This window comes from Haliotis rufescens, unplaced genomic scaffold (assembly GCF_023055435.1).
Source record: "Haliotis rufescens isolate VD_foot unplaced genomic scaffold, xgHalRufe1.0.p SCAF_76, whole genome shotgun sequence".
Classification (NCBI taxonomy): Eukaryota; Metazoa; Mollusca; class Gastropoda; order Lepetellida; family Haliotidae; genus Haliotis; species Haliotis rufescens.
The window spans coordinates 1,386,738-1,399,021 of NW_025964368.1; the positions used below are offsets into that span (position 1 = coordinate 1,386,738).

Here is a 12,284-nt window from a genome sequence, read left to right on the forward strand (position 1 = left end):
TTCCATCTCTATATAGACTTGCACAAGTCTCTCAGGCAATAATTATTAATTTAGATCATAAGTTCTAGATGATGTAAATAATAAGAACAAGTTGTCCCTATAAGACTGGAGTCCTTACTGTCCACCTATCTAGACTTGCCTATTAGGAGCATAGAATTACAACACATCCATGGACTTTTCTTTCAGTACAGCCTTGGAGCAAGGCAAATCTCTATACAGAGAAACCCTTTTAATCAAGACCATACATGTAGCTGTGACATTGTCTGGATTGACACATTTTGGATTGACAATTATTTCAAACATTTGGCTATTGCATCTACTTTTGACTAGGTAGTGCTGGGTAGTACTGTTTAACATACAGCTGTTTGCATTATTTTAGTGTAAATAAAGGCAACAAAACCATTTCCATACTTATAAGAAATCTCTGATGAAAGCACTGTTCATTGTATGATTCAGACTATATGTGTTTATGCTATATGAGTTTATGAATCCCTATCAAATAGTATGAATGTTTACAACCTGTGACAATTTGAGCTTTCCTTCAACTGCAATCGAACATGCCAAGATCGGACTGAAATTCTGATGCTACCAGGTTTGCTAAAAGGGATGTCAGACTGCAAGTTACTCACTCATTGATATGTAAATTGATTTGCAGGAGCCACTGTTGAATAAAATTCCATATGTAGTGCAAGTCAAAGAAGTGTCTGAATGATCCTCACTTTAGAGGGTCAATAATTGTAAATGTTGGACGTGGACATTTACGTTAGTCTTCTGTCCATTATCATGAAATACTAAACACTGACATTACTTTACACAGCTACAATCAATTACATCGACAATCCACTGACAAATGATCTTCCCAGAACCATCAATAGCTGTGTTCTTCATCTGAATAGAAACCTTCTGAAATTTGCCCTTCAGCCTCCCTCAAGGTCGTACACTTCATCCTTTCATTATTGATAGGATTAAAACATTAATGGATCCAAAGTCATTCCCAATCCATCTACCACATGTGATTAACATCTACAGTTCATAAACATCAGTTATCTGTGAGTGCCTGAAGGAGCGTCTCGCATCTATTGTCAAGTTCAGCCACATAACCAGCATCAGATAAGTAATGGGCAAAGACCTCATCTTAAGTGGGATGTGATTGATGTCAGCCCATAGACTAGAATCTGTTCATAAACTCTTTCAAGTCTACTTTGTCATTTTGCACATGTGTAAATAAAAAATCTGAACATTTTGTCTTTGGAAAGTCAAATGTCACCTTAAAATAAACCATCAAATGATTTATCTTGACAAATTTGGTTTCTTTTCTCACAATGAATGTTCTTTCTAACTATTCAAGCCTTTGTTAAAAAAACATCGGCAGAAAAGATTGTCATAATTTTTCTAAGCCATTTTGTCAAATTCAAGCTTAGGGCAATATTCTTCTCATGAAAAGAGAGTTGTTTTTTTCAAATTCTGTTCAAGGGAGATGAATTATGTTTCAGCTTTTCTTCTAGTATACAACAGGCCCAACCGGGGTTGACTTCAGTCTCAATGTATCTTCAGTTCTTTGAAACAAATCCGGAATTGTGTATTAATTACTTAAACATGAATTAGTAAACAATCAAAATTAAGCAAATCCACATCAAAGAATGAACACTTCAATTTGTCTTCATGAAGCATGATAAGGTTGAAAATAAGCTCATGTAAAAATCAAACCAAATTAGAAGCCAAAAATGTGTCCTTTACATTCAAAATTTGTGTCATGAAAGCCTGTGGGAAAAATGCTTGGCATACTAACACGGTTTTAATCGGTTACAATATTCTTCATGTTAATTGTGAACTATCAGTTTTGAATGGCAATCAATCATTTCCAAATACTTCAAAAGTGCCCAGAAACTTTTGATCTTTATACAAGCAGTGATGGGGGTCATACTGAAAACCACCAACAAAGTGCTGAAATCTGCATAACATTATCCGTCATTATTAAATGTCATCAGTCTCAGCACAAATTGACATTTATTGTTTTGGCAAGAAAACTTTAAAGTAAAATTTATGAAGAATAGCTTTTCTTTTTAGATGGATTGTACTAAATCACTGTCCCTTGAAGATGATGAAGATAAATATCGATATTAAATCTCTCATCCAACGTCTCAAAATTGATCACAATATTACCAACTACAAAGAGATTTACAGCAAAACCTTGTTAATCCAGACAATAATTACTGGTGATAAAGTCTGGATGAATGAATTAAGAAATCTATTGTAAAGTAATTATGATGGAATTATCTGAAAAGAAAGGTTTCCACAATCACAGGGTCCAGACTCTCTGGGTTTCCTTCCACAATTAGGTTTTGATATAGATACTGAGATGTTAAATACTTTTTTACATACACATATCATAAGTAGTAAGTTCAGTAAGTCAAGGTTCGACAATTAATGAAAAATAGGGTTTTTCAGTCCGGATTATTATATATCACCGAAGATCAAATTTTAGCCATGGAAAACCAAACTACAATGTGATTTATCTCTTCCCAACTAACTGCATTCAAACGTCATCTATTTGCATTTAAGGAAGAGAATTTATGGATGTGTACTTCTTAATTATGAGGAACACATTTCGGGGTATATATTTACTGCTTCATCAGATGAATCACCTTCATTCACGTGATGAAGGAGTAAGCAAATACTCCAAACGTTGTGTTCCTCATAATTAAGAAGTTGACATTCATAAATTCTCTTCCTTAAGTGTATTACTTCTAAATGCCTTTCAAAGAGACTCATGAAGATCTGGGGTAGAACAGGTCTTCAGCAACCCATGCTTGCGGTAAAAGGTGACTATGCTTGTCGTAAGAGGTAACTAACAGGATCGGGTGGCCAGGCTTGCTGACTTGGTTCATGCATGTCTTTGTATCCCAATACCTCGGACCGATGCTCATGTCAATCACTGAATTGTCTGGTCCAGACTTGATTATTTACAGATCGCCATCATATCGCTGGAATATTGCTGAGTGCAGCGTTAAACAAGAAACAAACCAACCAACCAACCTTTCAAAGACTTGATATTTTAATTTAAAGGACATTTTTTTCCCTTATCAAAAAACCAAATTGATGTTTCTCTATGTAAATAACATTTCTGAAAGAGATAAAAATTTAATCAATGCCCTTGTAAATTTACATTTTTCGAAAACTGAAATCTGTGAAGCGTGGCATGGACAATGACATGAAACACTCCTCTGTTTATGCCAGTCATCATGAACATGGCCACAGCTTGCATGGTATATGTCAATATCACACTGGATTGTTTCCTCAACAAAGGACACAACCTGAATGTCTAAATAAGAATCGCTTTGAACAAGTATAGTTTGCTGATTTTATGTATTTTATAGCCAATTCCACGGCATGGATTCTTTGTGCTGTGAACAGATGGTTAGCAAGTAAAATGGAAATGTGGGCTAAACTATCAATCTCAATAGTCCTATGTCAATAGTGGCTGTGGTCTAAACACTACACCAACAAAGTTAATATACCAGAATAATGTACATATACTACTCAAAAGAAGTAGAGGACCCCATTTTTTTTCATTTGACTTAAGTTAATCTGTCACGTTTTATGTAGTATATTAATATAAAATATCTTTTGTCTACACTTTATTTTCTTGACAAATGTTAATAAAGGAAATGATATTTCTAAAACAAACAAAAATTTACATTTCATAAAACCATTTAATCATATAGGATTCGGAAAAGGGATTCATATTAATTTTATGAACTTTTCTTATAAATATTGACAATGTTAATGCATAAATCCAATTTATCATTTAACTTAAGCATTTATCCATGACATAAGCTCATGACATAAAAACATGTATGTCTTACCCCAATGACATAAGTATGCAAATTAGATATGCAAATTAGATAACCGGAAGAGCGAGCGGTTTGATTTGAAACTATATATTATAAGTGAAGTTACACCAGAGATATAATCAGATTACACAGAATCGTTGTTGTTACCATTATTAAAGTTTCAATTATTCTGCAAAAAGTCTGTTCGAGGAACTTTTTTTCTCAGCGAATTGTTTATTTTGGTTTACATGGCTATGGAAAACATGTATCACTACGCACGATCTATACGTAAGATTTCGACAAGTTGCTGATGTTAATGTTTAATGCAATTATTCCTTAATTTGGAAGCAAAAATGTGAAAATGATAAATAGAATTCATCACGAGTGTTTTTTAATATGGGAAATATCAACCTCGTCCCGTTAATCGGTATTTGCCTCGCCAAAGGCTCGGCAAATACCGATTAACTAAGACTCGGTTGATATTTCCCATATTAAAAAACACTCGTGATGAATCCTCTATATCTTGTCATATATCCTCCAAATTGACATGATTTCCAAAACACAGATACAAAAAGGTCTTAACAAGATTGTTGTCTCGCTTACCCATCATAATCTAATCTACGTGGATTATAAGGAGCGTCAAAGAGTCAACATTCTACAATAAACTGTATGTTTAAGAGAGTAAAACAAAAGGATTATGTTCATTGACAGACAGGACAACTGACACTCAAGCCGTTTCAATCAGGTCGACTTTAAATGAGGCATTTACGAGGTTTGCTAATCCTGTGGTTTGACAAGTAATGTATTCGCAAAATACTAGGTGTCTCCAGTCACACTGGAGTTGCCGGCTGAACACCTGAATGTTGGAATGTTAATCTGTTTTGTTTATAACATCTATCTTCTTGGGGAGCATCTCAAAACTTTTTATCAGTTTTACAGCAGTTATGATAATCAAAATGAAACCGGTGAAATAACTGACTCCATGAAACAGAACTACACAAATATGAGCCAATTAATTCTTTAAAAAGAAAATCACATAACTTATTTACAAAAACACAAATAATGACAAATTACTTTCCAAAATCACTCAAAAATCTAATTGCTGTGTTGTTTCAATTTCACTGATGAAGGATTCCTGATTTAAAATAAAACATTATGGAAATGTGATCATTATAACCTGATAACCTGATAACCTGATATTTATTCTGACCAAATATTACCAACTATTATTAGTTTCTTGGTTCATGTTCATGTTCAAAATCTCCATTTTATTACGAAATTAAAACTATATGTACCTTGTAGGTAACCATGGTAACAGATAACATTGAAATAAAAACCTTCATTTTTTTACTCAAACATTAAGCACTTCTTTTTTTGCAAAATAACCCCAATTCAACCCTGACATATTGGAATATTTTTTTATTTTTTTTAAAAATTTTATTCAGTCATATACACAGGATACATAAGCACTCGGAACGCAATACAGCTTTATGAATACAGGTACTTCTCAAAAGGATATGGTGACATATTGGAATATTAAAACCTAAAATCCATTTAATATTGAATTGTTTTAAAAAATATATCATATAATGTGTAAATCAAAGATGATAATCACCACTCAAATATTGCATTTGAAAAATGAAAAAAATAGTTTTGAGATGGCCCTAGATATTGCTTAAGTTAGCTTATGACTTTGACAATTATTCTCAGCCTGGTAGCATTCCGGTCTATTGGCTACCTGTCTGGTCTATGTACACCAGACACCACATACTGTCATGATAAATCACACATGACAGATTAATAAAGTAGACCACTTCTTGACAATTATTTAATCAACGGAGCCAATTTTGCTTTCCCTTCTAGGGTCAATTTCCCAATAAACAACAATGAACAGCTTTATGGAAAGGTGTATGTCTACTCTATATCATACTTGATTGACAGCTGTCATTCAAACTACATAAACATACAAACAGCTGAGTGGACAATTTGTTAGGAAAAATATGTTTTAGTGTTCCTTTCTTTCAGAAATGTTTAAAAATATTAGATTTTTTTCTTTTCATGTTTAATGACTTAATTATAATGTTTAGGCTGTTTGGAATATACTACAAAATCATTCACTTGCTTCTAAAATGGAAAATGAACTTTCAGATCACTGAAAGCTATTGGAGATTGTCAGCTCACGTCTTCAGGGCTGACTGAGTGGTAATTAATTGAAACCCCTGTAAAATGCCTTCATTGTCCAGGAGGACAATTGATTTTCTTGAGATAAAAGGGCAAGCAAATGTTCAGTTGGAGACAAAATTATCCAACATGGCATTTCTGGACAAGTAGTTACATTTTTTTTGGTTCCTTGTAAATATTTCCGTACGGATTAAATATCAAAAGTATTCTTAACTTATATACGATTGAAAAATCATATATTGCGTAAGATACATCAATATTATCACAAATAAATCCTTATAATGTTCAGAAAAAGTTACAAGGTGTTGAAAATATGAAGTAAAATCTGATGTCAAGTCAAACCAATGCGTTTTTCACACACAATGGAACTTCTGTGTTCGCTCACGCGATCTTGTCCCCCACCCTTACTTAGATGGTCAGGGGAGGTCTGACCCCTCGAAGACCCCACGTGCGTAGCCGATTATTAATAACGGAGTCACGTTCAGTCTCAAGTCTTATGTCACGAAGACCGCCCACTCACTCACGAGTTGGGTGTCCGAAGTCACCACGTTGTAACACCGTAACGGGCATTCAAGCGACCCTGCGCCACCGGTCAAAGGATTTCATTTGTATATCGATCTTGAATTGTTATCTGTGCCGTGGCCAATCTGGGTTATCTTGAAGTTTCTGTTGAATTATGGTTAATTACTGTGGTATTAGCATAATGAAGACTACCGTTAATGACGTTTCATGTCTAAATGCCAGTGATTATCTCAAAAGCCTGCATCGTCAGAAGCAACTGCGGTTGCTATACCTATCCAAATTAACTGCTTGGCTTCCGGTAGCGTAACATCACTTTGGCATTGTATAATTTATCATCGAAAGGTTCTCTTAACATATGTGATGTCACCGGAACACGCTATTAACATTGTTCGTGTATAGAGTAAGTGGTGGTTATATCATTAGGTTTTAGGAAGCTGTCAGAACGCTCTCCCATACGCCAGGTGACCATGCCTTGCTTCCTAATGAGACGAAGCTTTGCGTCTCTCTTTCCATCGAGAACATATGGCAGAGCATGACTCCCCTCCCCCCGCGCACAGACACTGCCTCCATTGGGCGTCATTACGCAACAGACATAATTAATAATCATTAAAACTGATCCCATCGCGGGAACAATCAAGTACCATTTCCATCCATACTACTTTCCCCACAGCAACACACGAGTACTCAGGAGAGGTCAAGGGACCTCTGATGGCTTTTACTGCCAACAGTGTCATTTGACAGCCGGGCTGGTCAATTGTCCGAGCTATCATTCACCATAACTACTATCAATAGAACCAGCCATAAATTTAATGTCTGTTAGTGCTGGGAAATCATTTACAGTAGCAGACAGACTGTTACTGCAGCACGTCAAATATTGTGCCAAGTTGTGATCGATCTTGATGGCCATGATAATATTTAGTAGAAGTTTGCTTTCAACAGATGCTCTACAGAAACAAACGCGATAAGAGCGAAATGGTGTAAGAGCATTCCATGAAAACGATAAAGTGTTACAATGCTAATATATCACAAATTAATTGAATCTGTCGACTTCTAGATGAGGTTGTGTTCATCGGAAAACCAACAAGACAACGTATTAAATCCCGCTGACATTTTGCTTTCATCGTGGACGTTTCCAAGAGGTCATAAATTACGCCTGAGTTGCCACCAATTTATGGCTCTAGGGAAGCGAAGCGTGTGAAGAGTGGCGAGTTGACAAACACTATGTAAACAAGCCTAAACGCCCTGGCAATAAAACATTACTCCATCGCGCACATCAGTCTCTAGCGCCAACATACAGTCGAGACAGTGTTCGTAAAGGATTACAGCTAAACGGCGGCCTACTGAGAAAAAACGCGACCAAAACGGATATCCCTTTGCCGGGACGTCTGTTACACATACATATGTGTCAATTAGTGCCATGTCAATGACAGATTACATATTAAGACCTTCCATACCATACGTTTTAGGAATACATTATAAAAGAGCAAACACCTGCTTACATGTGCCGTTAATATGAGTAGATATTTTAATTCAAACGACCCTATGTCGAGGTTCGTTTTCGTTCAGCGACCACACGTTTTCCGCTTGTTATATGGTTCAATACCGTCTATATTAACCGCACTTCAAATTATGTTCTTTTTAACCCATTCCGCCACTTCTGGCTTCCAAAGAGTATGGGACATCTAACCTTGGCCTTAGGCGAGTCGGAAGAGAAAATAGACTTGAACAAACACCGCGAAACGCCTTCTCTTTGATCTGCAACCCCTCAATCGACCCCCTCGACAAACTGCTCATTCGAATAGCCTAGGTCAAACATTCACAATACAAAACGGCCCAGGGTAGCTGGTTATGGTCAGAGAGAAGAGCCTGTGACCCGACCGTGTCATGCTCATTACAACTGCGTTCACATTACGTCAACTTTAATTCACTAATTCCGACAGTCTACACCACTGCTATGTAACGAGAAACGGATACATCACCACGTGCTTTGCCACTGGTGTTGATAGTTTCGTGATTTAAATGCTGTCGTTTCATATTCAAAGCTGTTTCTATAGTTAGCTGGTAACACAGAGACAGTGGCTATTACGAGAGTGGTGATAATCACAGACACCTGAAGATTCTGAACGGTAGCAATGTACGACTCTCGTCTCCGACGCCTCTAGCTTTAATAAACAGAATAGATTGAACGAGAAATGCGATATATTGTCTGGCCTATGGAGGAGACATTTGAGATAATCAAATTAGACGTCTCGCTTACCTTGGTAATTTCTTGCTCGAGTTTTGTCAGTCTAGCAAGTTGATTTTTGTAATCGTTGAGTTTCCTCTGGAATCTGAGAGCCTGGAGCTGTATGTCACTATGTAAGCTCGACACTTGTGTCAAAAGAGCTTTCTCTCTTTTCGTGAATTTGAACGAGATGCGTTTAATCTCCTGTTCCAATCCTCCAACTTTCAGATTTTGGTTATTAATATGATTCTTAAGCGCCCCAACACAATCATGTTCTTCCGACGTATTTTGGAAAAGGACGAGACCACACCCAATCTGACACACCCCCACGGGCCTATACTGACACATGGTCCCCTCGTGGTCCCCGAGGTCCTTGTGGCTGACCACTACCCCACACCCGGGGTTGCTGCAACCCACAGGCCGGTGTTGACATTCCTGAGTATGGTCAACCAAATCTGTCAGTCGCAATATCTCAGTACATCCACGCTCCGTGAAGTCACACTTGACCCTAAGGTGCAGAATCACCTGCCTGAGCGGCAGCACGTTCTCCAAGTCCCCTGGGGTGAGGGTTTGACACTTGAGGGGGCAGCTTCCATGGCGCACCACCCAGGGAAGAATGCACCCCGAACAAAACACATGATGGCACGGCGCACGGACTGGATTGTCTAAAACTCCATGACAAAGTGCACATTTTTTGTCATCAGTTATTCCATTGACAAATTTTTCCGTGTCGAAGCCCATGTTTACATATACGGTTTCCGCATCATACAGACTCGACTGAAAGCGCTGTTCTCTCTGTGAATATGCTCCCGCGAAGGCCAGCACAGTACGACTGACAACGCGCTGAGAGACAGCCTCTTACACTCCGCTGCGCGAGATCGTGCTGTGACGTCACTAGGCGCGCGACAAGTGAACGCTGCTATCCCTATCTCGGTTCCCCGGCCTTGGATAATGACAGAGACAACAATATGTTTGGATAAACATCATGAACTATTATTTTCTCATAACTCGAGCAAACAGGGCCTCTCACTACCTGTTAGTGGTGTTTTTTAAAAGCAGTTATACGACACCAACCTGTATCGACTGTTTGAATGGGTCTGGCAAACAGCTCCGCGGACAGGTGTGATTCACGGGACTTATGCATATATACTCAAATATAAACATGCGTTCAGCGTGGCGGCGAGGTTAATAAGTATAAAAAGCATTGCCGCTTGTAAACTTCTCCTAAAATGACATCGTGCGAGATTCACGTGAAACACGTCCACCATGTTATGATCTTCAAATCGTGATTTCTCAGTGACAGCTTGATATTAACACACGAACGTTCTTTGACTTCGGTTTTGAAAATTAGCCTGGTTTTAGCATAGGGTTGCGAAATAAGGATTCAAAACTATATTGTCTGAATAACGGTTAGTGTACACATGATCTAATTGCTTGTTATCGATTTGGCTCACAGGGCATCGCCGGGCCCAATACACACCGCACGCGCTGGGGCGGCGGCGTTCCTTTGATGTTGCACCGCCTAATCGGATTGGACTTATCACTGACTCCGGGCATTTGATTGGTTAGTGTGGCTTATTTGTCTCTCGTAATACCACCGGACTTTAAATATGTCCCCGTTAGGATACGTTTGACAAACGCCTCTGACTTTGCCTTTAAGGAGCTATTTGGTCGGGCCCACCCCAAACTTTGTAATAATACTCTATGAATGTATATGTGACCAGCCCACGATTCATAAGAAATCTGAGGTCTAAATCTGTTCTGGCAAAGTGTTAGGGGTTTTATCAAAAGATGAAAGTCTTACTATCGCTTTAATTTAGCCGCGTGTAAACAGGCAGTAAGAAAGAGTAAAATAACAAGTGAATGAATTTGTTTGAAACGCGACTAAGGGATTTGCGAAGTGAAAGCATTGCAAACACGGGGCCGGACAAGTGTCGGCGATAACTAGACGGGAATAGTACCCATCTCTTGCCCGTTGTTCAGAAACGAAGACATCCACGGACTGTGCAAGGAATACTGACACAAATATTAACAGTTATTCCCTTAAAGCTTTATACAGTTGGTAATTTATTACATGAGTCACAAAGACGTTGTTGAAAGTATACTCTAGATCTCTCAATCATACATAAGGGCAGCCTGTCCATACAGACCAAAGCCTCGTTCAACCAAGCGATCTTAGCGCTACGACTGTCGTAAGTCTATGTTAAAGTATGGGAGTTACGATCACCTTAGCACTAAGATCGCTTTGCGGAACAGGGCCTTGTCGTTTGCCTTGTTATAGCGCTACTTATAATTTCGACGAGTGCTCCTCTCTTGGAATCCGTTTTTTGTGAACCAATGTCACCATCTGATTTACGAGTTCGGGAAGGTTACGTCCTTGTGTTTGCAGCGTGAACGTAATTGACAGGAAAACCGGTGGTCGATAGAGTGAACATCAGTCCATGCTGTAAACTTATGATGGCAGACATTCAACCAGGTGACAGCTGGGCTAAACATCTCTTAAGATCATCACCCCACATTCCACAACACACACTACCCACTACTGGATTGTCTGGTCGACACTCGATTATTTGCAGACCGCTGTCATACAGCTGGAATACTGGGGCAGCGTGTACCACAAAGGCCTATGTAACAAACGTGGTGTTTGAGGCCCTTGACAGCCGACGTGCTTTCCCCAGTAATATGGCAGATATCAATCTATATTTTATATTCTTAGGGATTAACTCCACTATAACCCTCGGTGACTTCACACAGGCCGTGAAATCTTCTCACGCCACGAAGGTTCGTATAGATAAACCACAATTTGAGACCCCGTGACGGCGCTCACAACGACATGTACCTGTATTTGAACTTCAACATCAGCGAATTCGTCCTGTTTGGGATTTTCTGAATCATCTGTTAAATGTTACAGAAGAACCTTTTGTTAATCCGAATGGCTGTTTCTTTCAATATAATCCGTATTAGAGAGTGTGAGTGAGTTGATGCCATCACAGTCAGCAATATTCGAGCTGTATCACGTGGGCATGTAGATAACCAATCGGGGTCAGACAAACCAGTGACGCCAAGCCTCAGAGTGAGTGAGTATGGTTTTACGCCACTTTTAATTAGTTTTTGTTTGTTTGTGATTTAACGCCGCTCTCAGCAATATTACAGCTTTATGACGGCAGTCAGTAAATATTGGAATCTGGACCAGACAATCCAGTGATTGACATCATGAGCATCGATCCACGTAATCGGGTTACGATGACATGCATCAACCAAGTCAGCAAGCCTTACCACCCGATCCCGTTAATCGCCTCTAACGTCGACAAGCATGGGTTGCTGAAGACCTTTTCTAACCCGGCTGTTCACGGGTCCCGCTTTTAGCAATATTCAAGCAATATCACGACGGGGGACCCCAGAAATTGGCTTCACAAATGGTCCCATGTGGGGAATCGAACCCCGAAAACATCACAACAATGTGCATGTTTGTCATAATAAAATATAATATCAATATAGGTAAGATGTTTTACAGGATCGCTCTG

The 12,284-nt window shown here is 38.7% G+C and overlaps 1 protein-coding gene across 2 annotated transcripts in view; it reads right to left on the bottom strand.

Annotated features, from left to right (window-relative positions):
* The window catches only part of LOC124133114 (E3 ubiquitin-protein ligase PDZRN3-like), a 313,211-nt gene extending 303,615 nt beyond the window's left edge, over window positions 1–9,596 (bottom strand). The window contains exon 1 of one of the 2 annotated variants that reach the window (XM_046497368.2): window positions 8,794–9,596. In XM_046497368.2, coding sequence (XP_046353324.2) covers window positions 8,794–9,501 — 708 coding nt within the window. In that variant the 5' untranslated portion in view covers window positions 9,502–9,596. The remainder of the gene's footprint in view (window positions 1–8,793) is intronic. The other variant, XM_046497369.2, reaches the window with a different exon arrangement.
* Window positions 9,597–12,284: the final 2,688 nt, after the last annotated feature.